Source organism: Cervus canadensis, chromosome 29 (genome assembly GCF_019320065.1).
Source record: "Cervus canadensis isolate Bull #8, Minnesota chromosome 29, ASM1932006v1, whole genome shotgun sequence".
Lineage (NCBI taxonomy): Eukaryota > Metazoa > Chordata > Mammalia > Artiodactyla > Cervidae > Cervus > Cervus canadensis.
In genome coordinates this window covers 39,670,672-39,696,274 of record NC_057414.1, presented here as the reverse complement: position 1 = coordinate 39,696,274, position 25,603 = coordinate 39,670,672, and the positions used below count along the sequence as shown (strand labels likewise).

Sequence of the window (25,603 nt, the reverse complement as noted above, 5' to 3'; positions counted from 1 at the left end):
GACTTCCAAACACTGCAACCCTGAACTCAGTGCGCCCTAGGCCAGAATCCTCTTCCTCTCGAGACTTCATTTACCCACAATTTACCAGCTCCTCACCACTCCCAGCCTCTCTGCACACCACGAATGTGGCCACAAGGTATGAGGTACGAGGTCCTCTCAGCAGGCCCGAGGGCTCTGCAGCCTCAGCCTCAGCAGCTCCGAGTAGGCGAGCCCCTGGCAGCGCAGGTGGCACATCCAGTGCCCAGCACCTGCCCGCCCCCGCCCCTCTCAGCATGACTCCCTAGCAGCCCAGCTCCTTGGGGGGCTCCTGGGTGGGAAGCTGCCCGCCTGCCCGCCATGGCAGCCCATCCACGAGGAGAAACCCATTTGGCAAAGCCAGCAAGCAGCAGTTTCACCCTCCCTGCCCAGAGTGGGGGGAGGGGAAGGCGGGTCCAAGCAGACTAGTCCAACAGGTCCTTTTCCCACCACCCTACACAGATGGCCTCTTCTGCACTGCTTCAAAACCCGGAGCCACAACCATCAGTGAAAGCTCTCACACCCTGAGTCACAAAGACCAAGGAATCAAGAAGAAAGGAGAAAATGGCCATCTCATTCTTGCCCTACCGGCAACAGTCCCGGGAAATGCAGTCCCTGACCTCACAGGTCTTGGTCAATTCAGAAAAGGAACTGGTCTCCCCCAAGACGCTCACAGAAGAATCTGGGTCGGCATCACCACCAAGTGCTGAGGTGGTGTGAAGTCAGTTCTTCCGGTGCCCTGCTCCTGAGCGGCTCTCCCACTAAAAATAACTCCAGTCTTCTGATACAGACCCCATGACCTCTCCACCTCTGGACTAAACTCCCAACAGTGTCCCTCTGCTCACCCATCGCAAAAGCGGGGAAGATGAGGCCAGTTTATAACCAGAGACAACAACGCAGCCTGAGATGCTGTGTGTCCGGGGCAAGAACAGAACTCAGCTGAGCCGGGAGGGCTTCTTTTCGGCTCTGCTCCCTACTTCAGGAAGCCACACAGGGCTTCCTCAGCAGTGCACACCCTCCTGTGGTTTCCTCTCTGGGTTCTTAAAACAATCCAGTGATAGGGGAAAACACCCTCCTTATCCTCTCATCCTGGAAAAGTTGTTCTTTTTCGTCATTATTGAACCTATTAAGACCTGTGACTTACATGGTCAAAAACTGAATAGATGTCTGATTCACAAATCAATACGGACACACTTTCCCAAGGGTGGTGTAAGTGAAGAATACTACCCATGTTGTAACTTTTCTTTTTTTTATTTCACAAGTAATTCATTGAGAGACGATCACGTGCAAAGCACTCTAATAAGACTCCAGGGAAGAAAGGGATGCGGAGAAGGATAAAATACAGCCCAGCCTTCAATAAAGCTGCCTATCTAATAGGAGACAGAAGCACAAATCATACTACCTAACACAGGAGCAAATCCAGGAACTAGAGTTACAGTCTGCCCATGCCCTCCAATTTACTAGAAGCTTCTTGTTTAATCACCAAGTTGTGTCCAACTCTTTGCAACCACGTGGACTGTAGCCCACCAGGCTCCTCTGTCCATGGGATTTTCCAGGCAAAAATACTGGAGTGGGTGGCCATTTCCTTCTCCAGGGGATCTTCCCTGACCCAGGGATTGAACCTGCCTCTCCCGCATTGCAGGCAGATTCTTTACCACTGAGCCACCAGGGAAGCCCCCTCTGGTAGCAAGAACATAGAGCAACTAAAGTCAGGACTTTGTTTTTTTCAGAGAGATTTAGAGATCCCCAGGTCCCACTTCTAGCTAGGACCATGAGTTCTGCTAGAATCTATCTAAACCCTGAGACGTCAAGGAATGGGGGCGCCTGTCCACGGAGTGGGCTGTGATGAGAGCTGTGAGATGCTGATTAAGAGGAAATCAACTCAGGGAGATGCACCGATCAATCAGTCATTCAGTCTTCCTTGTCTCATTCCCATCTAGAAACCAGAGACAGGCCCAATATACAAGCAAAGATGATACAGGAAAGGCTTAAGCACAAAGTTAAAAAAGTTGTTCAGGGCTAAGGTCATGCGAATCAAGTCAAAAAATGCCCCTGGCATTAGAACAGAATAGGGTGCTCTTGGTGAAAGAGTGGAAGGACATCCTGAAGCTCTGTATCCAGAGCCCTGAATCTCAGTGCCAGCTGCGACTGTGGAGGCACGTTAACATATTTATCCTTTTCTCTCCCAATTATTGGTTGTCAAGCCTGGTCTCCCTCATCAATTCATTCAATCAGTGTTATAGCTTGCTGTACACTAATATCAGTTTTTTTTTTTTAAATAAAGTTTTATTAAAGTATAAAGGAGATAGAGAAAGCTTCTGACATAGGCATCAGAAGGGGGCAGGAAGAGTACCCCTAATATCAGTTTTTAAATTGTATTCTTAATCAGCAGGCTACCAGCAGCATCAGAATTCTTCTGGAAGGTTCTAAGAAGGAATGAATACTCACTCCTGAAAGTACTTAGAAATTCCCTGGACAAACAGAAGATTCTATATCATCTTAAAAATGAAACAAACAAAAAACAAAGTTAATTCAGTTAATTCAGGGTGGGAATAAAGATTAAGGCCCCAGTCCTCCTCTGTTGGGATAAAAATAATTCTGAAGCTAGTTGTTTGTTTTTTTTTTGGTTAAACTGAAGTTGAGGGGAGGGAGGTGGGAAGGGGGTCAGGATAGGGGGACACAGGTGCACCTGTGGCTGATTCATGTCGATGTTCGGCAAAAAGCACCACAATATTGTAAGGTAATTATCCTCCAATTAAAATAAATTGAAGAAAAAAACAAAAACTGAAGTTTAGTTGACTTACGATATTTCTGGTGTACAGGAAAGTGATTCAGTTAAATACGTGTGTGTATACACAAACATGTATGTATTCTTTTTCATATTCTTGTCTATTATAGGTTATTACAAGATACTGAATACAGTTACACTGTTCCCTTTGCGATACATTAGGTCCTTGTTGTTTACATATTTTATATATAGTTCTATCTTAAAAATGATAAAGCTAGTGAGACTTGGTCCACACCACTCAAAAGAAAATCATTTCCCAAAATTAAAAAAATAAACAGGTAGGTGAAGGAGAATGGGGATTGGCTTGCTGAAAATCTTCCCTATAGCAGATAGATTAGCCCAGGAGATTCTTTTGGGATGGTTTACTATGCAGAATTTTATAACAGAAAGCATTCCAAATGTGAAACTGGGAGTTCAGCACCTAAACATTTATTAACAAGAAAAATCCTCACACCACAATCATAATGAAGGTTTAACATCAATGTCTGACATTTTGTCATTAAGGGATCGGTTTTAACTATAGATTTGGCAGCCTGCCCTATCGGCTGTTTCACAAGCAGCTTCTGAGGTTTCAAGGCAGGGTGTTTGCTTTTAAAAACTATCTTAAAAAATATATTTCAGAACAGGGTTCAACCACTCCAAGACAGAAGGAGGGAATGAAAACTGAACCAAATAAAGGATTCTGATGCTACCAAACAAAAAGGGAGCACGCCAGAGGGACAGGAGAGGAAAAGATGCTGTTTCCACCAGCAGCAAAATGCCAGCAAAGTCCATTCAGCACGTCTCATGACCAAGCTAAAGAATAAGGATGGCACTAAAGACAGGAGGTTGACAACAGGAAATATTCATCTCTTCAAAATACACTTAATTGACTCAAATCTATTTTATTTAAAAACAAAACCACCAACAGTCCCACACCAAAGCAAAGGACGGTCATCTAATCAATTAGCAGCCACACCTCTCTGCCCAGCATGATGCGGTAATTAAGGGAGAGATTCTTCTCCCTGGGAATACAAGTACAGAAGGGCAGAGCCCCTAAGGACCTAACCCATTATGACAGCCTTTTCATTAGCGAGAACACCGCCATGCGCTCTCCAAGGAAGCAGTGGCCTGCATCGCTACCGAACACCTGTGTGTGAACAGGTGTATCTCTGAGGACAGATAAAAATGTGCTGGCGGCAGGAAGAGGGGCGGGGGGGAACCGCTCAGAAAATCTAACAGGCTGCGCTTCTTAACATAATTCACATGGTCCGTGGCTTTTCCACTGTAACAAGAGGATGGATTCTAAAATACCGTAGAAACGGCACATAACCATGATCTTAGAAAAGTGAAACAAGTTTGAACACAAATACAATCACACAACTGAACTTTTTTTCTACTACGGGCAGCAAGAGGGGTGCAAGTGGGGAAGTGTGATGCTTGAATCAAGGGCAGCAGTCCACCCCTTTATCCTTGCCCCACGATGGGATCTTAAAAAAAATCAGCTCAAAATTTCAGAATTTAGTTAATAAAATCAAAATCTTTAACAGGATAAAAGAAAAGGCACTATCATACCAGGAATGACATGCAAGTAAATCATACCATAAACTTACAAACTCAAGTTAACTGAAATTCCAGAGATTCACTCTCACTGAGAAACAACTCCTAAAATCTAGGAGGACCACAGGCAGAGTTTCAGGAGAGAGAAGTGATCAAAAGACCAAAAGACCGACAAAGGCAAACAGGAAGTAGTGGCATATTACCCAAGCAATGGGATAAAGAGCCACAGCAGGATGGCCAGAGCTCAGCTCCCAGGACTGAACTGACAAGTCCCCCACACACAGGGTCCTGGCACTACCAGCTACTGTGTTCAGTGTCCTTGGCAGTCAAGGCCAAATGCAAGCAGCTCTGGGTCTCTTGTGTGTGAAACTGGTACATAATGGCATGTAAAAAGAAAATATTAGTTTCATAAGGATAAAACATAGTTAAGGGCCACAAACAAAAGTTTTTTTGGTGGGGGGGGGGGCGGGGGGGCAGGCGGGAGTGAGGTGCTACCCAGCAGGACAGGCAAATCTTCCGAACTGTCCTAGGCTACTTACTTGCTGGTTATCAATTTAAGGTCTTAAGACTCCAGTTTTTCTAGAGGTTCAATTCCAGGAGATGAGAAGAGATGAACAGGAAAATCGGAAGCCAGGATTAAATAGTAAAGTTAAAAAAAAGTCTCCCATACGCTGTTAAGACAAGGGAGATAAACGCAGAGAGCTGCATCTCCACACCACGCCGCCTTCTCAACAGGCCACAGAGGGCAGAGAGAAAACGTGGGGCAGAGACCACGTGGGGCTCTGAAGCCGGCCTGGGGGGCAAGTTGTGCCCCACACTGACTGGGAGCTAGTCCTAAGGTATCTATCTTCTACTGCCTGGACACAACTGAAGCCAGAGCCAAAGTGCTCTTCGTGGTCAGGAAAGTCTTGTTCTAACACCAACACTCTGGACTACATGAGTCTGTTACCTTAAACAGAGTTACTCAACATTTCTGGGCCTCTGTTTCCTCATCTGCAAAGTGGGGGAAATAATAAGATCTACTATCTCACAAAGATTAAATGAGTTAATGAATGTAAAACAGCTAGTTAAACAAGCGTCTGGGACAATGTGCTCAATAAATGCTGGCTATTATGATGCGACAGCTAAAGACACTAGCCTCGGAGCATACGGCACTCCGTGGGAATGGGTGGGGGCACTGTCTACTATTCAAGTACTCAGTCTATTGCCTTTAAGAGTTTCCCAACCACTTGGAACAGAGTAATGTATTTAGAGGGCCATCCAGGAGGCACCGTTACTGAGTCACTGCCTTAGCTAACAGAGTGAACAAATCTCCTTTGAAAGCAAAAGTCTGTCTTCCATGCAGACCAGGGGCCGAAGAGAGAGAAAAAAGCACATCAAGTTCACTTTTGGAATTGAAGTGAAAGCCACATGTGTATCTGAAAAGAATATGCTTTGTGTAAAAAGCAGAGGATTATGGGACTTGCTGAGTGATGGGAAATAGAGCTATAATCCCACAAGTCTATATGTAGACACAAACTGATATAAGGTAATCACTTGATTAAACTTTTTTAATGATTCTGATGAGAAGTGATCCTGAGCAAATGAGCGTAAGCAGATTTGCTTAAAGCTGATTCAAGTGACTATCAGAGGAGGCCCAAAGGTCTACTATAAGTGGTACTAAGAGAAGCTTTTAAAAGTGAGAGGTGCTTTGTTAAGTGAGAGAATGACTACAAACAAAAGAACAAGGTGGAAAACTATAAAGTAGTTTAGAAATATATTTACTGCAACTGTTATCTCTTAAAGATTCATGAAGCAAAGATAAAAGTCCACATGCTGTTACATACACACAAATCCGCTTAACCTCTTCCAAGAGAAAACAAAGTACACTTACATAAAAATGGGATTTGGCAGGCAAGTTTCACTAAGAAACAGGGCTAACAAAGAGTTAAATTACAGAAGAAATAGGAACCAAGTGTGTGGGCTCTGCAGTCACTCTGAGAACAGACTGTTGGGTGTTCTGGCCTTAGTGAGTGCCTGGAGCCAACCAGCCTTCAGCTATTACAGGTACCAAGGTTTTTCAAGGATAGAGGCTATGCAAGCTTTGCAGTTTTCAAATTTGGAATTGACCAATAGCCAATATATAAGCTTAAAAAAAACACGAACTACTGTCATAATGAAATCCGAGCAAGCCAAATTATTTTTTTAATGGAAGAAAAAAAAAAAAGGCCAATGCCCCTATTAGAAGGAGGAAATGAGCCAAACTTGGTTAAAGTCTAGCTTCCTTAGCTAGATACACTGCAACCAACGCAGCAAGTGCCTTCCTGCAGTTCAGCCAGGACTCTGGGAATTGCAAAACAAAGGCTCATTATGAGGTCACAGTCAGTAACCAGCCAATCAAGGGCAGGGATGGTCAACTCCCTACTGGTCTCCAACAGCAATTCTCAGACTCCTGGAAAACCCTCTATGCTCTTATTACTAAGGGCCTCAAATAGCTTTTGTTGATGTTGATCAGAGCTACTGTATTATAACTTAAACTGAGAAAATGTTAATCTATTAATTCATTTAAAATATACTACTGAACTCATTACAACTATGTATTAATAACTATCTTTCAATATATCAAGTTAATACATATCATCATAGTAAAATCTAGGTTAACTTTTAAAACAATTATTAAATCTACAACAAGGATGAAACCCTGAAAACATTATGCAAAGTGAAATGAGGCAGAAACAAAAAGACAAATACTGTACGACTCTACCTATATGAAGTGTTCAGAACAAACAAATTCATAGAGAAAGTAGAAAAAAGGTTACCAAAGACTGGGGGAGGGAAAGATGGGGAATTACTGTTTATGGATATAGACTTTCTGTTTGGGATGACCAAAAAGTTCTACAAATAGTGGTGGGGGCTACATTATTAATGGATTTCATGCCACTGGATTATATACTTAAAAATTAATAAAATGTATTTTGGGTAATTTTGTGTTACCCATATGTGACTACAATGAAAAAACAAAGCACAAGGCCATGAGAACATTTCAGACTACCACAAATGAGGAACATTGTATATTGTATTTGCATTCTTCAAACCTGTCAATGTCATGAAAGACATGAAAAGACTGAGGAGACTATGGAGACATGACAACTAAATGCAATATGGGTTTCTGGGCTGGATCCTAGACAGAAAAAGTACACCAGCAGGAAAACTGATGAAATCAGAAGTTGTCTGGTTAACAGTATGATACCAAGACTAATTATCAGTTTTTTTTTTTCTTTTTTTCTTTTTTTTTACGTCAGACAGGTAATGTGCCGATGTCGTAACAAGGTTTGTGAGGGAGGCACATGTCACGCAACAGCGTGAACACCCAATCATCATGCTCATGAACTACAAAAGGATCTAATTATCAGTTTTGATACGTGTTCTATGGTTACATAAGATGTTAACATAAGGGGAAGCTGGGTGAAGAACATATAAAAACTCTTTGGATTATTTTTGTTAACTCTTCAAAGTTCAAAATTTAAAAGAAATAAAATTTAACTGTTTAAAAACCCTCATAAGGTCAAAGTTATGTATTCATAGGAGGAGACAAGCCAACTTTGGTCAAAGCCCCTCTGGTGACAGAGAACCAGCTTTCTTAGAACGACAGCAAACCAAGGCCGCAAGTGCCTTCGTGAGCCCAGTCAGGACTAAAAAGGTTCTGGGAATTGCAAAAAAAATTTTTTTTAAATTTTTATGAAATCACCAAGAAATAAACCCAACAAAGCCAGGAAGAATTAACTTGTTTTGTCTACAACTGTGGTTCTTACACTTCTTGGTTTCAGAAAGTCTTTGCAGTATTAAAAATAACCTGAATCTCCCGAAAGATTCTATTTATATGAATCATACCTATCAATGTCTCCATTCATTTAAAAGAACATTAATAAACCCATTACATGTAAACATTACTTACTTAATTTTAATGAAAAAAATGTATTTTCCAAACCACAACTTCACACAGACCAAAGGAAATCCACTTGATGAACTGATTTTATAATGCAAGCAAAACACAATGCCAGACCCCTCACCCAAAAAACCTAACAAAGAATAGAAAAAGAAAAAATGAGAAAGATTACAAATAAAGGGAAAATGAGAAAAAGAAAAAAATCAGGGAATAAAGAGAAAAAAATGGGGGAAATAAACAAACCACAGATAAAACAACAATCAAAGAATCTGACAGGGCCAATGCTGCATGTATCAGAGGAAGGAAATAAGTGCACTGGGGTCAAAGTCCCTGAGGCCCAGGCAGGCGCGATTACAGGCGCTGGGAACTGCAAACAAGGGCTCCCTGTGAAGTCATCGCAGATAACCAGCCCAAGACGGAGGACAGTCAACTCAGGTTTTGTCTACAACAAAGGTTTTTCTCACTTTTTGGTCTCAAGAACTCTTCACATTCTTAAAAAACTTATGGAGGACTGCAAAGATCTTTTGTTTATGTGGGTCATAGCTATCAACAGTTACCTTATTAAAAACTGAAACTGATTTTTTAAAGTATTTTATTCATTTAAAATAACAACAACAAAAAAAATAAAGAAATAATAAAATAACAACAAACCCCATTACCTGTTTACACAAATAACCCATTTTTAAATGCAGAAACTATTTCTAAAACAAAATGAAATTCATAACAAGAGTTGCACAGTTTTATACTCTAAGACATCTCTTTAACATCAAGCTTAATGAAAGAGATACTTCTTGTATCTGCTTCTGCATTTAGTGTTTCCATAGGTTGGCTGAAAGATGCAAAAATCTCATTTCACACAGATGTGTAGTTGGAAAATGAAGTTTAATAATAGCCTTTCAAATATTGAGGATTTTCTTCTTTGATACTAGACCAAAACTCCACAAGTGGTTGTTTTTAAAGGGTAGTTGCAATGTGCAATATGTGATTTTATCAAATTAATCTTTTGTGTACCTTTACATTAAAATCCATTGGTCACCTTGCACTTTGAGTTGCTCTCTTACCACCGATAACCGAGGAAATGACAAGGAGATCCAACCAGTCCATCCTAAAGGAAATCAGTCCTGAGTATTCATTTGAAGGACTGATGCTGAAGTTGAAACTCCAATATTTTGGCCACCTGATTCAAAGAGCTGACTCATTGGGAAAGACCCTGATGCTGCGAAAGACTGAAGGCAGGAGGAGAAGGGGACAACAGAGGATGAGATAGACAGGGAGGCCTGGTGTGCTGCAGTCCATGGGGACGCACAGACATGACGGAACGAACAACTGAACTGAACTGAACCAAGGAAATATTCCTTCACTGACTATGCAGAATTTTCAAATACTGGGAGTTCACACAATATCAAAAAATCATACTCCATTAATCTCACCACCAATCTCATCAAAAAAAGTGTGACAAATGCAAGTTTTCCAAAATTCTAATTTTTGCTTGAAAACTTGAATTTTATCACTGGCAATGATGACAGGCTCACTCTGCTCAATTTCAAGAAGATGTTCACTAAACACTGAAGTATGAATAACTATAGTTTGTCCATCAGTTGTTATTTCAAGTAAAAATGATCCTCTCAGCTGGGTCAGCTCCCACACAAGAGCATTTTCCCCAGACAGTTGGACAATGGTAAAGAGCAGCAATGCAAAAAAAAAGAAAAAAAAAGAGCAGCAATGCTCCATGGATACTCTACATTTCATCACTTGGGAATATCAGAGATCTTTACTGGAAGACTGAGATTTAACAAAAAAACCTCACAATTTTCAGTGCTTCATCCAGGACATTCTTAAGTGACAATGGGTTGGTTTTTTTTTTTAAACCACAAATGGGTAGAGAAAAGTCCATGACTGACCACCAGCAGAGTTTGGTGCCCCTACCCTGATTCACGCCACCAGCAGTTTTCTCTGCTGCGCTGCTTATGTACCAACAATGCAACTGGGAACAAAGTTGCTCCAGGAAAAACCATGAGAGCCGAAAAAGTCATTCAACCCTTTGCACATTTACCACAACTTGTGTTTTGTTGCTGAGCATTCCCAGAAGAGAAAATATTTTTTGACACGTAGATGGTGGTGATACAAGTTGAGCCATGCCTATATACCTGCTCATTTCTAAGGTGAAAGTAAAATTCTATAAATAAGATATTAACTCAGTCTTCAGGTTTGCAGCTGAATCTTTAATTCAACAACACAGTCACATGAAGTGGCCCTGCCCCGAACTTTACTGACTTTTCATCCAGTGTGCATTCAGAATGTCAGCTCTTCAGAGCTTTTTATTAGTCTCTCAGCTACGGATGGGCTTCTCCGGAAGGAGCAATAACTCATCCTGTAAGAGGCCTCAGTGACTTTGGCATTTCTAGCTGGAAATGCGGGAACAAGTTTTGGCTTTTAAAGAGACTGTGGTATGTACACTTAAAACACTTAATTCCTTTCTCTTTAATCTCTGACGACTGCTCTTGAATGATGCTGCAACTTAACCGGCACCCTTGTAGTAGCAGTTGTAGTGTTAAGTCGCTCAGTCATGTCTGACTCTCTGCAACCCCATGGACTGGAGCCTGCCAGGTTTCCCTGTCCATGGAATTCTCCAGGCAAGAAGACTGGAGTGGGCTGTCATCTCCTTCTCCAGGGGATGTTCCTCACCCAGGCATCAAACCCTGGTCTCCTGCACTGCAGGCAGATTCCATACTGTCTGAGCTACCACGGAAGGCCAACCAGCACCCTAATACTGCACGAAAACACTAAAAATAAAGTACACACAATAAGCTACATTATTAGCATCTATAAAGATGAGAAGATACCGTTCATTATGATTTCATTTCTTTCAAATTTTTTTTCATTTCTTGTTTACAGTTTTGCCAAGTTTCTTCAGAGTAGATCCCTCCCTTTCACTTGTTGATACGTTTCTAATTGCAGTAAATAGAGCTAGCAGCTGTGTTTGAGAAAGCAAAACTTCCAACCTCCCTTTTTTAAGCCAACAATTTATCCTTAAATATAAGAAAAATACTATGAATTTTCCTCTATTTTAGAATAAAACAGAATTAAGTGCTAAAGTAAGTTATAAATATAATTTTAAGAATTATTAGTTTTCCCCTAAATTTTTACAATTAAGTGCTGGCAGTTGTACTTACTTCTTGTGTTTCTTCAAAGGTGCCAGGAAAATGTTGGGATTTTAAAATAACTATTTATTGGACAATATTGAGGTTTACAGAAATTACAACAGGTATACTGAAGAAAGCTAGTAAGAGCACAGAAGAAGTGATGAGAACAAATCAAGTTCATCACCAAAAACTTCCGTATTTATACCTTAAAGTACTACCTTAAAAATTCTAGGAAAAACAAAAATAAAGAAGCACACATTGGAAAAAAAAAAAAAAAAGCAGCACATACTCCATTAGCCAAGAGTGATAACGTCAATAAACATCACTTAGCCTCTGGAAAACTGTATACTGGTGAGAGAATGAGAGCTGAAACAAGCAAATACAGCATCAAGGTTACAAGGAAAGTTATTTGCATTTTGTTTAGAACCAAACAGTCTTAGGGACCACAAGGGTCCCCAGACTACACTTTGAGAACCAACACAGTGCTACCAAAAGTAGTAAGTGCCTCCTCGGATCTCTCCCAAGACATGGCCTAGAGTTTTGGCATTCCTGATTGCCCAGAACTAGCTTAGATCTGTCACTAGGGAAACTGGGACGCCAAGTCGGGCTTCACTGAGCAAAGTGGCTCCAGAGACAAAAAAAGAAAATGTTTTCCAAAGCAGGGAGCTCTTAACTTTACACAAATCAGAGGAATAGGAGAAAGAAAGGACTGGGTGGTTCTGGGATTCTACACATGAAGGAGAGAGATCTCAGACCATCAAAATTCCCCTTCTGAGCCAGGCCACAAAAGAGGCATAGAAACAGGTAAGGCAGTGGGACATGGAGATGAAAACCCGAGAAGGACAGTGATAAGGAAGGAACAGAGTTCAAAGAAACCAAACAGAAAAAAAAAAAAAAAGGAAGTGAGACAAGTCAGCAGAGGGGTCAAAAGGAAGAGGAAAATGCAGTGAAAGAAATATTCTGAGATGAGCCCTGCAGCCGCAACACTGTTACCTTTCTTCCCCTCCACAGTGGCAACATGAAAAAACTAAGCAACTTGCTGCTCTGATAAGGCATTTAGGCTCTAGAAGCTCAAGCGAGGAACATCAACAGGAGCCAACTGAGACCAAAACCTCGGCTCAAGATTCAAAGTCCACAGATGCCCAGGAACGGCTGAGGAATGGCTGTCACCCTCCCAGGGCTCCCAAAGGGGAGGCTTTCTTCTTACTTCAGAAAAGCCGACAAAGGTAACAAGAACCTGCCCTTGCAGGCCTCTCGGCTAGTGGGAAAGGAACCTAAAATCACCAGCTGCGAGGCTCCCATGTGGTCTCTAAGAGAAACAGCGAGCTTTCTCCTGCTGCCAAAGCACTGCTCGTGAAGAAAGGAACCTGAGGAAAGAAATCCAATCCTGGCGCTAGGTGGGGCCTCCTCTAACACCCAGATCCTAGCAACTCAGAGAAGCCGGGGCTCCAGGGACAAGATCTGGCCTTCCAGCCAATGAAGAGAGTGCACACCCACCACCACCACCATTCACAACACAAAAGTATGGGCTGGCAGAGGGCCATGTGTTTCTTTTTCCTTTAATCAATAAAGCTGCCTGATACTGGTATCTTGTCAATACATGAACTTTAAAAAAAGTGCTTTCAAAAGTATATAAACCTCTCCAGTCAGTCAGTTCAATCGCTCCAACTTTTTGCGACCCCCACGGACTGCAGCATGTCAGGCTTCCCTGTCCATCACCAACTCCTGGAGCTTGCTCAAACTCAGGTCCATCGAGTCGGTGGTGCCATTCAACCATCTCAACCTCTCTCATCCCCTTCTTCTCCTAAATCTCTCCAACTGCATCCTATTTTCTTTCAGATTGCTGACTGGTAAAATTAAAAATAAAAAAAATTTTTTTTAATAAAATAAAAACTTTAAACTCAGAAATCCTAGGAAAAGCACCTATGGAACCCTAGTCAACACAAAGATAATCCAAAGTATTTCGCTTCTAGCAACCTAGAGTTGCATGGCGCTCAGAGAAAATTCTCTAAGTTGGTCAACTGAAACAATGATGCTGATAATTGTTACATCCTGTCAGGCCCTGTTCTAAGTGCTTTATATTCATTAACTCTTTTAATGCTCACAACACCTACACCTCTAAGACAGTACTATTATAACTCCCTTTTCTTTACAGAAGAACAAACAGCCCCATAGGGACAGAGTAAGCCCAAGTCACAGCGGGGCCTATCCCAAGATTCCAGCTCAGGAACTCTAGCGGGAGCGCCCACTCTGACCACAGCAACACCATTTATTGGAAATCCAAAGGCGCTGGATCCCCTTTCAACTCTGCCATAAAGTCAACTCAATCAGAATGCTACACTAGACCAAAAGGGCCCAAGGGGCCCCACTTCCTGTGACTGGAGAACTAGTACCTCAAACTTTTGTGGCCAAAGCAAAGCAACAAGCCACAGATGCTGCCAATGCTACGTGCAGAGACAGTCAAAACGTGGCCATCTGTGGAGAGGAGGTGGGGACGCAAGGGGGTGAGGGGAAGCCAGCAGACCCTTCTCTAAAGGTGAGGAGAAAGGGGGTGCCCTGCATGTGGGATCACCAGCACCCACCACAAACCCTTGTCACACGGTGCTCAGGAGACAACGAGACCACCACGGCAGCAGCAGCAAGGACAGAAGCGAGAGCGCTGCTTGCAGGTAGCTCCACTCATTAATCACCAGGCTGCGGGCTTGGGAGCTTTCTGCTTAGTGGGAGCCTGAGAACACAACCCTGCTGCTGCAGCAGCAGCAGTCCAGTCGCAGGGGCCTCAGAATCCTGCTGTCTCCTCCCTGAGACGGATTCCCTACCGTGTTCAGGAAATGCCAGCACACGGTGACTGAAGTCTCCCACACTTCCTACAGGTACCTCCATCAACGACAACCAAACTGGTCCCCATGGCTGAAGTACCTGTTGAACTGCCAAAGACCAAAACCTATTCTCTCTCCTTTTTCCTTCTCCAGTGGGCTTGGACAGTTCCTACGCACCAATCCAAAAGGTCTGGGGTCTGGTTGGATTTAGTAGCCAGGTCACAATAGCCAGGAGGCAGAAGTCCAGATTCCCTTCTAGATCCACAGACCGGGAGCCAAGCACAGACCTCCTGGCCAGGTGGAGGGCCTTCTGCCAAGCTGTGAACTGCAAAGAAAAGAAGCTGTACCTTTGAGATGCTGGTGAAAGGTGTGTAAGACAAAGCAGCATGAGGTGTGGAGAAAGTCCACTCACTGCAGAGGCCCAGCTCAGAGACCAGGGGAGGGAAGGGGGTTGTTCACAGACATCGGCTAAACTCATGCCTCAATGAGCAGAGCCCAGAGGAGGCAGATCTTTAAATCACCAGCTTCCCAAACAGCACAGAGGAAAATAGGCCGAGGTGGCTCAAAACCAGCTTGACTGGTTCTACAGAGAAGTCCCAGGTCTGCTCCGCCTTCCTTATGTTAAAAAGAAAAACATGGCTTGGAGCCAGTCGTTGAACCCACCCCTCCCCTCCCCCACCCCCCACTGTCCCCAGGATCCGCCGAGCCAAGGGTCCACCTCACCTTCCCTCCTACCTACTTGTGACTCTTATGACTCTGTAAGCCTAAAATCACTAGTTTGCTGCACAAGATGAAATATACTGATACATGTTCTGCCCTTTTCTGGGCTTCCCAGGTTGCGCTAGAGGTAAAGAACTCGCCTGCCAATGCAGGAGATTCAGGTTTGATCCCTGGACTGGGAAGATCCCCTAGAGGACATGATAATCCACTCCAGTATTCTTAACTGGGAAGTCCAGACAGAGGCGCCCGGCGGGCTCCAGTTCACAGGGTCGCAAAGAGTAGGACACGACTAAAGTGACTTAGGGAGCACTCACCCTTTTCTAACGAGAAAGAATCAATGGAAGTAAGGGGGAAGGAGTGAAGAACTCCCCACGGGACCAAGGAAACTTCAAACCCTCTAGACGTTCAGATGAAGGGATCTAGCCTATTTACACGGCCCAAGGGAGAGGCAGGTCTAGTGGGCAAGAGAAGGACCTGGGATTCCTCCTCCTCCGACTGATAATTGGAAATCGAGGGGTCAGATTTCCTCCTGGTGTTTTTTCAGAACCAGAGGTACCATCTTAAAGTCTAAAAAAACAGCAAGAAAATTCCATAGCCCGCACTGAGAGGGCCGCGGCGGGGGAGGGACGAGAACTTTCAGAGTTAACGTGGGGACAGAGGCCTCCTCCCAGGCCACAGGTGGGAAATGGGTGGCTTCCTCCCCCACGGGGTTTGTAAAGGCTCACTCTTCCCATTGCTGAGACTGAAGGCGAACCTGCATAGATAACACTCCAGTGACTCATGACTGTTTGATGAAGGCTGGGAGAAAGCCCGGAGAATCCAAGCTTCAAGTGCAAAATGTACAAAGCTGGAATCTACCATGGAGAAAAGGAAACCCAGCCACCTATCTGGTTTGTCATTTTGCTGAACTTCCCCTGAAGGAGGAAGGACCAGGTTTAAACTCCACCCACCCTTTCCACATCCCTCTCAATTTTGGCTTTGACAGGAAAGCGGCAAATAACGGCAGCATCACCATGACGAAGAGAGAACCAAAGGCTTTCCAGAACTCCTCTCAAAGAAGAGGCCTAGTGGTCAGTCTACAGCTTAACCAAGTGGAGGGAGCTGGGGCCGGACCTGGCTGGCTGCAGGAAAGCCTCATCAGGCAGCCTCAGAGAATGAAGGATGACCACCCTCCTCGCCCTTTCCATCTGCTGAGGTTACCTCATCCCAATCCATTAATGGGCTTCAAAGTGCTGCTGGGGGGGTCCACTTAGCAGAGACGCTATCAGGGGGCCAAGGGTGGCGCCCAGCCCCCACCTCGCTTGTCGATAATGGGCCACAAAGTCTGAGGCTTAGCTGCACTTTAGGTATAAAATATTCATATAAGTCGACATAATACATATGTAGGAGAATCATGGAAGCTCCTGGGAGAAGAGAAATGCCAGCCAGGTGGCTAAGTGCTCAGTGGGAAAGAGTTCATGAAGGCATGGCTTAGTCCTCCTGGTCAAGTGCCCCCTGAGAATTAGGTTGTTCTGTCCAAAGGGGAAGCACTATAGTCTGAGAAGTTTTTGACTCCCAAGACCTCTAACCATGCAGACCTCTCAGAAAACAAATTCTCAGTCTCTCCCTACCTCACAAGCACCAACTCTGTTTAAGACATTTATGCTGGGGGAAAAAAAAAAAAATCAGGCCCAATCTTCGGTTACCATGTAATGTGAAGCAGGCCAAATCTCAATGACTGCCTTGTATCCATCTTCTTAGCTGTTTCCCGAAGTCCACAGACTAGAGAGAAATAATTACAATTTACTAGGTAGTTACCTTTACCAGGTTCGAAGGCTGTAGTGTGGCAACTCTATGAACTCCAGGGTCTACTAGTGTCCTTGCCCTAACCATGCCTGTTCCCTCGTTTCAGGGGTAAAGCAGAAAGTAAAGACTATACGGTCTGAAATTCACCCACACCTCTAACCAGAAGGCAGCACCACCAAGGGCCCCTGCCAGAGTCAAAGGGCAGAGGTCAGAGCCCGCACCCAGAGCACGGGTCTTGCCGCATAGCTTGCAGGACAGGGAGTGAAATGAGAGAGAACCAAGCTCTCCCCGAGACAACACTAAAACCAGATTATCCAGTGAAACATTCAGCCAGAATCAACCCTGGGAGCCATGAGCCAGCTATGTGTGTTTGGAGTGGCTCAGTGATTCTTTATAGGATCCTGAAAGTTAGATTTGCTCTCTCACCCAGACTTCCAAACTCCTCTTCCCAGAATCATCTGAGAGAATAAACGATGCCTCCCTGAAAGGACGACAGAAGCCCCCACCCTCGCCCACCGCAGAGGGGCAGAGGCAGGGCTGGCAGTGAAAGCCTCCTTCTTTCTCGCAGGAGCCCTCCTTTGTGGCTCCTGAGGCCCAGAGATGGGGCAGGCCTGGAGCCATGCAGGCCTCCACCAGGTATTACAGAGAGCGCTCGCCAGGGCAGGTGGACACTGCACGCTGGACCCCTCTGCCCTTGCCTGTTTGTGCTGCTGCTGGCTGGAAGACAAACAGTCATCCTGCTGATTGCTTCCACCGCTGCCAAGCCTCCAGGCCAACAGAGCCATTTGGAAAAGTGAACAGAAAGCTCAGCTCACAGATTAAGTAAGAATGCCCCAAACGACCAGTCCCAGGTTACAACCCTCCTTCTGCAAAAAGAAGAGTCTGTGACTGTGAAAAAGCATATCTGCAATCCGGTGCCGCAAAAATCACAATAACGGCAGGGCTTAACTTCCTTTTATCTCCTCCTTTCACGGTCAGAAGCAGAGTCGACAGCAAACAGGCAATGTCTGCATCACCAGGTTTATTTTTACACTTCAACATTTTCTATCTCTGTGTCTCTGTGTGTTTAATTCAGATGTGATCAAAGAGCTCCTAGAAACAGGTTCTCATCAGCCACATGTTTTAAAGAAAGGAGGAGAGAAAGAGCGAGAAGAGACTAGAGTTTTAAGACAACCAGTAGAGTCTGTTTACCTGTTTTTCAGTGACACCAATTTAAATAATTTAAATCTAAGTAAGGTAATAGAGGACCTTTGGGCGAAAGAAACCAACCCAACCACAACCCTTGCTTTTTATCTCGCAACATTAAGGCTTCTACCACAAGCACTTTAGTTAGACTCACAACACGACCAAGAAGAGCTCTCTGGTCTCACCTGGCAGCATGATCTAGTCCAAAAGAGGCCAGTGCTTCAGGCCTCTCTGGCCTTATGACCCGAAGAGTTGTTACTTTTTTTTTTTCTTGTTTTAAAAAATACCACATCTGCTTGTAAGGTTTTTCAGAATCTATGCTTTTCCAGGATAAGACTTAATAGCAAGTCCATAGCGGGGCTACCCTGAGGGTAACAGCAGAAGCGACGAAGTGGCTCAGGGGACCCTAAACCCAGAGTGGGGACAGGATGAGTAATTCACAATTTGGAACAAGACAACAAAGCATGCAGCCAGTTCTCTGGACAAAGTTATCAGGAAGCAGCTTACATTCCCAAAAGGTGCACAGAGCCCGGCTATCATAAAATCGGTGGGAGGCGAGCACCAGGTTCCTACAACATGCTCAAGGTGTGTGTGAGGCTTGAGGGGAAGAGAGGAAATCAATGCACACATCACAAGAAAAAGACCATGGCAAGAATACATGTACACTGAGTAAACAACACAAAGAAACCACACTGAGGCCCTCAGTTACTCTGCTCTGCTGAACACAATGCCCCCCACGGCCTTGCTGAGAGAGTAGGCACTCCACCGCCACGCCCCAGATGCCTGAGGGTGCCAGTCAGTCACTCAGCCTCCTCCTACCAGCTCAGAATCAACAGTCTGGGAAAGTCCTCTGGTTAAGCAGGGTTTACCTGCTAAATAAAGGTTGTGATGGGAAAAGTAATGGAACAGGAGAGAGGGCCTTGAGAAAGTGGTTCCCAGGAAGGAAAGAAACACTGGCATTTGAGGGCAAGACTGAGATGGAGACCAAGCTCCTGTTTCTAAAGACCTCAGTCCCATGCCAAATCCAATGATAAAATGGAACTCAACCATCTCTCCCTCTCAACCCGTTTCACCCCCTAGAAACAGTCAGTCAATTCACAGGTTATGAAAGGGTCAACCACTGCAGAAAAAACTTATCCAGAACTCCTCTTGAGTTTCTGACTGTCCAGATGACAGAGGGGCTAACGAAAGAGAAAAACATTGGAAAAACGAAAAGAGGGAAGATTTTTTTTTAAGATGTTAATGTGAAGATGCAAGAGCCATTAATATGCAAGAGAATATAACAATGGTTCTATTGCGCTAGCCAGAAAGAAGGGAACAAGAGGAAAACATAATGAATGTAACAAGAGAAAAGAATGCAAAAAAGCACTGCAAGCCCCATGGGTGAAGAGCTCTTTTTTCGAGTTTTTTTTTTTTTTTTTGCCTAGTAAAGTTCTCCACCAGGTGACAAGAAGGGGACTCTCCAGAGGAGGCAGCAAGGGACACCAGAGACGGTGAAAGAAAGGGGAGGGGTGGAAAGTGGACGCCTCTTGGCCGAGAGGTGAGATGACACAGAAAAGGCTAAGGCTCGGGTGACAAATGATAGCAGTGATTGCCAGGATGAGGGGACAGGGAGCAGCAGCTCAAGAAACTAGCATGCAAAATTCCTGCTCTGGGGAGTCACAGAGGCTAGCCAATCACAAGGGGATGGATGGGGGGCATCCGTGGGGGAAATAAACATGATGTGAAGAAGGCTGGAGAAGAATATGGAGATGAAAGGCAATCCTGATGACGAGGACTGGTACTAAGTAAGATGGGGTGAGGGCAGAGAAACGGGAAGGCAACAAGCAAAGGGGAAGATACTAAGTGACAGATTCCTGAGTGAAGAAACAGGAAAGCATCACGGCTTGGCTTGTGTTGCGGTGCAAGAAGACAGAAAGGGAAGGACCAGGATGAAGCGAGGCCTGGGAAAGGACCGCGCAACAGGTGGTGTTCATGGAGCAGGGCTGAAATAGTGAGTCTTTCCCTCCGCAGGAAGAGCCCCGGGAGGCTTGTACAACACTCGCCGTGACAAACAGGAGGCCAAACCAAAACTTAAAAATACAAGCCCCAGAGGAAGAGAACGTGAGGGATCTCAGTACTCTGAAGGGAGGGAAGACTGGAACCCCAAAGACAACCTGTGGGAAAACTCTGCGCATGACAGCTGCACGGGGAAACACGGAAGCAACAAATGCCAGCGCGAGGCACCAGGGAGCTCCTGGAGAAGAGAAGGGAAAGTGATGAGCAAAGAGTAGGCGAGCGATTTGGAAAGGTGATGAGGGTGGAGCTGGTGGGTTGCAAGCAAGAGGGCGAGCACAATGTGGAACAGGAGGAGGCAGGGTAAAAAGCCGGGGAACTGACAGGGTGACAAGGATCGAGGTCACAGTCCGGGGCAAGGACCCTGAGGGTGATAACTGGGACTGGGAGAACCGGTGCGGGCGGAGGGGAAGCCAGGCTAGAGGGATGGAGGAAGAGGTGGACAACGATCTGGGGCAAATCGCAGGGTGTTAGTCGAGGAGCAGGAAGGTGGCTGCTTTCAGCGTGGGTGGAGGAAGACCAAAAAGGCCCCTGAGAGAGAAAGGGAAGAGAAGAGGAAGCTGGGGAGGTAACACGGAAGAGCGCAGGAGGGCGGTGAAGGGAGAAGGGCCGGGGGGAGGGGGGGTGGTCGGCAGAAAGACAAGTGTGCAGCTTGGAGTCCGGACGAGGTGGGTCCCCGGACAGGACTCGGAAGGGAGGTGTACGGGGCCAGGAGCCAGATGACAGGGCAGCCGAGGCTTACGGGATGGCAGCCGGGGCACGAGGGGAGCTGAAGAGGGAGGAGGCTCTGCAAGGTGCAGGGGCCCAGCCAAAGAATGTGGGGAGCCCTCAGGGCTCCTTACCTGCTCGGTGTCCCTCTCGTTCAGCGTGGGAAGGGGGGTCCGAGCGCTGGACATGGCGCCGGTATCTCAAGGGAGGGAAACCGAGAAGCGTGGAGGAAGGGAGGGAAGGGAAGGCGCGGAGCCCGGCCGGGCGGGGCTTCTCACAGCAGGAGCACCCGCCGCATGGGCCCCGGCCGGGGGTGCGGGGAGGCCGGGCTGCCGTTCACGCCAGCCCGGGGATGCGCCGCTCGGGCTAGGCCGCGCCGGCTCCGAGCAGCTCCGGACCGCACCCCCCCGACCCCCGGCTGGGCCGTGCCGCCTTTCGGCCGGGCCGCGCCGCTCCGCCTACTCTCTGCCGCCGCAGCCGGCCGCCTGCCTCGCTCCTCCCCTGCCCTCAGCGGCACTGCTCCGCGCCCGGCACACAGGCAGCCGCCGCCGGACCTGCTGCTCCCAACATGGCCGCCACCACCGCCGGTCCTCGGCTCTTTCCGCCGGCAGCAGCCGGAAACATCCGAAGCGACTAGAAACGGGAGGGAGGCGCGCCTTCTCCTCCCAGCCACCGACTACTGGTGAATTCCGGAAACACCCGAAGAAGGTAATCCTGGGGACGCGCGCGGCTCCTCGATTCCGAAGACCAAGCTTCGGCTCTGTTTACGGAAATGTACGAAGAGACTCCGGGTACTCCAGCCACGCCTACAGGCCTTTCCCCGCCCCCTTCAAGCTGGTTTTCGGCAGTTTCCGGAAACACCCGAAGCAGCTCCGCGCTCTGGGAGCGGGCCACGCCCCCATCCCGCCCCGCCGCGAACGGCGGTCGTCGGCCATTTCCGGCAACACCCGCGATCGGGCGAGCCTCGGGTCATTCCCTCGGATGGTACCCAAAGTCTGACTCTTCGTTTCTTTCCGTCAGTTTTCGGGTATTTGCAAATCTTGAACAGGGAGCGTAGATCACGTGTGCGTGTTACTATTTGACTAAGTAGAAAATAAAACTGTTAAGCCCTGCTATTGACATCCTTTGGTTCTAAAGCAACTTCCTATCTGTGTGTCCGTTCCTCTGTTAGTCAGCTCCTTAAATACATCTGGTTTATCATCCAGCCTATCTATCAACATGTGAGTCACTTGTCAGATGCAGCGTTAGTCTATTACCTGTCTACCTCCCGTTCATCACCTGTTGTCGTCCATCTTGGCTTTTATTTGTCTATCCGTGTACCCCACATCTAATCCACAGGGCTCCTCAAGGTCCCTGGCAAACACCAGGTAAACGTCCTTGGCTCCCAGCTGCCAAAGGCTTCAGAGATTCCCTCAACCCTGCATTCTACCTCCAGCTCTTTGCAGTGAAAATGAAATGGGATCTTGGGGAAAAAATCACATAATATCTCTGTTTAGCTCCTCAATGTCCCTATCTTTAAAGAATCCATGCCTTTGTTCCAGTGATGACATTCTAAATAATATCTTTGGATTTGTTACCTTTTTTATTCTTTGCTTTCAAAAAAAAAGTCTTCTAATTGTTCAGAATAGCACAAAACGGCATTGCACTATGGCAATATTGAGTCATTCCAGTTCCCTTTTAAAATATCCCTCTGAGGTTGGGCAGGAGAGACAGTCTCATCTTAAATCACATTTCACTTATCCCTTCTAAGACAAGGAAACTCATTGGGAAAATAAAAGAGAGAAACTGGTTGAAAATGAGGATTCTTCAGGATGGCACAAAGAATGAACAACTGGAGACATTCCTTTCCTTCCTGGGCCTGATTTCCTTTTAATGAATAGAGGTCACTATTCATAAGCTTGAGGTCCCTCTCATTTCTGGAGAGCCCCTTAACAGGAAGTCCATGAGGCAACCTAAGTTTACTCTTCACTTCCCCCTAGACTATCTCATCAAGGACAGTGAGTAGACTGGCTGGTCTGACTTCTCTGGCTGCCCCCACCCATTGTACCCCAGACATTTTGGAAAACCATCCCCCCAAACCTACCCTAGGTTCAACAGCAGTTTAAAGTAGACAGAAGCCAGAATCCCCACAAGAGCCAAAGACCAAGATCAAGCAGCAAGTCTGCAGAAGGTACAGGAAAAGAGAGGCCCAAGAGCTTGCAGGGAAAGAGTGCCGATTGGAACTGTGACACTTGACTTCCAACTCCAGCTCCAGCATTTTGAGTGGAACTCTTGGCTAAGTCAACCAGAGAAATAGGCAGCCAGACAGCAATGAGAGGATGGTATGAACGTACTTCCTAAGGCAACAAGTATGACTTACAGTCCTAATAAATGCATGGGACTCCAGGACGCCTCTTCATGCTCCACCTCAGCTCCATTCAGGCACCCAGCCCTTGAGGTAGAAGCTGATGAAGGAACACAGAAGGAGGTGAGAGGGAAAAAGAGGAAGAGGTGAAGCCAGAGGACACACCCCCACCCCAAATTCATCCGGAAAATCCATGAGAACGATCTGCCCTCTGGTGGCCAAAGGGAGACTCACCGCTGATTCCTGTGCAAGAGATAACCTCCAAGGCTGGGGTCCCTGCGATAAGGAAAAAGGGGAAAGGGTTGGAGAAGCAATGAAGCCACACTCAGCGGGCTTCCCTGGCCCCTGTCCAAGGAGACTTGACTCAACTCACTCTGCCTCTCGCATGCTTCCACTCCCCTCGAGTTCTCATCCCTGTATTCCGCCCCTTGGCCCCTACCCCCATCCTACACTCTCTCCTCTTCCTCACAAGGCTGCCTAACCGGTCTCCCTGCCTAGACTCCCTCCAACCTGCCCCACCAGACAAGCCAGATTAATCTTCCTGAAGTCCAGCTCCAATTACATCTCTACTGCTAGAAGGCTCTCACCAGCTCCCTTGAGGGCTAGGCAGGCTGACTTTGTGGGCCTCTGACCTGTGCAGTCTCACAAAGTCACTCTTAGAAGGGCCTTAAGCTTGAAGCTTGATATAATGCTCTACTGTGACCCCTCTTGAAATTTTTACCAAGGGGCCCCTGCATTTTCAAATTGCCCTGGGCCCTACAGATTTTGTAGCTGGTCCTGGCAGTAGAAAAAGACTTTACTGAAAAGATGTTGCATTGAAAACTTTGCCCAGGACTTCCCAGGTTGTCCAGTGGTTAAGACTCTGTGCTTCCACTGCAGTGGATGTAGGTTTGATCCCTGGATGGGGAACTAAGTTTCCACATGCCAGGTGGCACAGCCAAAAAAAAAAAAGAAAGTAAAAGAAAACTTTATACAATCTGACCTCAACTTACCTTGTGAATATCCTCTCTAATTACGTATCACTGGTTGACACCTCCCTGCAATTTGTGCCCTGCCACCAAGCTCTCTCACCTTCATTCTGATCAATTGCCAATCAGTTCAGGCTGATCAATTGCCCATCACCTATGTCATCTGGAATTCAGGATGTATTGATACCTCAAGATCCAGTTCACATATCATCTTCTCATATCCCTGAACCCACCTAACCTCCTCAAAGATTAATTATTGCCACACATTTACTGCTCTCTAATCTGCAAATTCACTCATTCACAAATCTCTTTGGAGCACCTAATATGTGAAAGGCACAGTTCTAAGCTCTTCAGGTGTATCAGTGAACAAAATAGTCAAAGATCTCCACCTTTGGGGAATTTACATCTCAACTGGGGAAAGACAGACAACAAACATACTAGTTAATATTGTTAATATTAAGTGCCAAAAAAAAAAAAAAAAAACAACACCTAGAGTCAGCTAAGGGGAATCAGGGTTGCAGAGGTGAGGTGAGGGGATAGAAAACAAGTTGCAGTATTAGGTGCTCAGTGCAGGCCTCACTGAGAAGGTGACTGAGCTAAGACTTGAAGAAGGGGAGGGAAGGAGTTCTGCAGCTATCTGGGGTAAGAGCATTCTGCACAAAGGGTACAAAGGCCCTGAAGCAGGAGCAGGCCTGGCTGTTTGAAGAACAAGGAGGCCAGTGAGACTGATGCAGAGTGAGCGTGAGGGTGAGTAGGAGGTGGTTGTTGCTCAGTTGCTAAGTTATGTCTGACTCTTTGCAATCCCATGGACTGCAGCATACAGGCTCTTCTGTCCTCTACTATCTCCGGGAGTTTGCTCAAATTCATGTCCTTTGAGTCGGTGATTCTATCTAAACATCTAATCCTATGCAGCCACCTTTTCCTTTTGCTTTCAGTCTTTCCCAGCATGAGAGTCTTTTTCCAATGAGTTGGCTCTTCACGTCAGGTAGCCAGAGTATTGGACCTTCAGCTTCAGCATCAGTCCTTCCAATGAATATTCAGGACTGGTTTCCTTTAAGATTGACAGGTTTGATCTCCTTGCTGTCCAAGGGACTCTCAAGAGTCTTCTCCAACACCACAGTTCAAAAGCATCAGTTCTTCAGTGATCAGCCTTCTTTGTGGTCCAATTCTCACATCCATACATGACTACTGTAAAAACCATAACTTTGACTATATGGACCTTTGTCGGCCAAGTGATGTCTCTGCTCTTTAATACACTGTCTAGTTTTGTCAAAGATGATGTGGAGTCAGATCTGGTGGGCCACTGCTTTGACTTTTCCTTGAAGCAAAGTGGGGAGCCACTATAGTGACTCAATCTGACTGGTTGCCAGATTGCTGGTAAAGTGAGAGGGATTTCCCTGGGGGTCCAGTGGCTGAGACTCTGAGCTCTCAATGCAGGAGACCGGGCTTTGATCCCTGGTCAGGGAACTAGATCCCACATGCCACAAATAAGTGTTCGAGCAACTAAAGATCTTAAGAGCGGCAACTAAGACCCGGCACAGCCAAATAAATAAATACAGGAATTATTTTGTAATTATTTAAAAAAATGAATAGAGTGAAAGGGCAAAGC

At 45.9% G+C, this 25,603-nt stretch overlaps 1 protein-coding gene and 1 non-coding gene across 12 annotated transcripts in view; both read right to left on the bottom strand.

Annotated features, from left to right (window-relative positions):
• The window catches only part of MARK2 (microtubule affinity regulating kinase 2), a 55,055-nt gene extending 33,337 nt beyond the window's left edge, over window positions 1–21,718 (bottom strand). For 3 of the 11 annotated variants that reach the window (XM_043451221.1, XM_043451225.1, XM_043451227.1), the window contains exon 1: window positions 20,817–21,708. In XM_043451221.1, the coding sequence (XP_043307156.1) occupies window positions 20,817–20,870 (54 nt within the window). In that variant the 5' untranslated portion in view covers window positions 20,871–21,708. Of the gene's footprint in view, window positions 1–20,816 lie in introns of all 11 variants that reach the window. The other 8 variants (XM_043451214.1, XM_043451217.1, XM_043451215.1 and 5 more) reach the window with 7 other exon arrangements.
• LOC122431520 lies at window positions 7,618–7,723 on the bottom strand. Its single transcript, XR_006266540.1, has one exon. It is a non-coding gene; the product is annotated as a small nucleolar RNA U13 (small nucleolar RNA).
• Window positions 21,719–25,603: the final 3,885 nt, after the last annotated feature.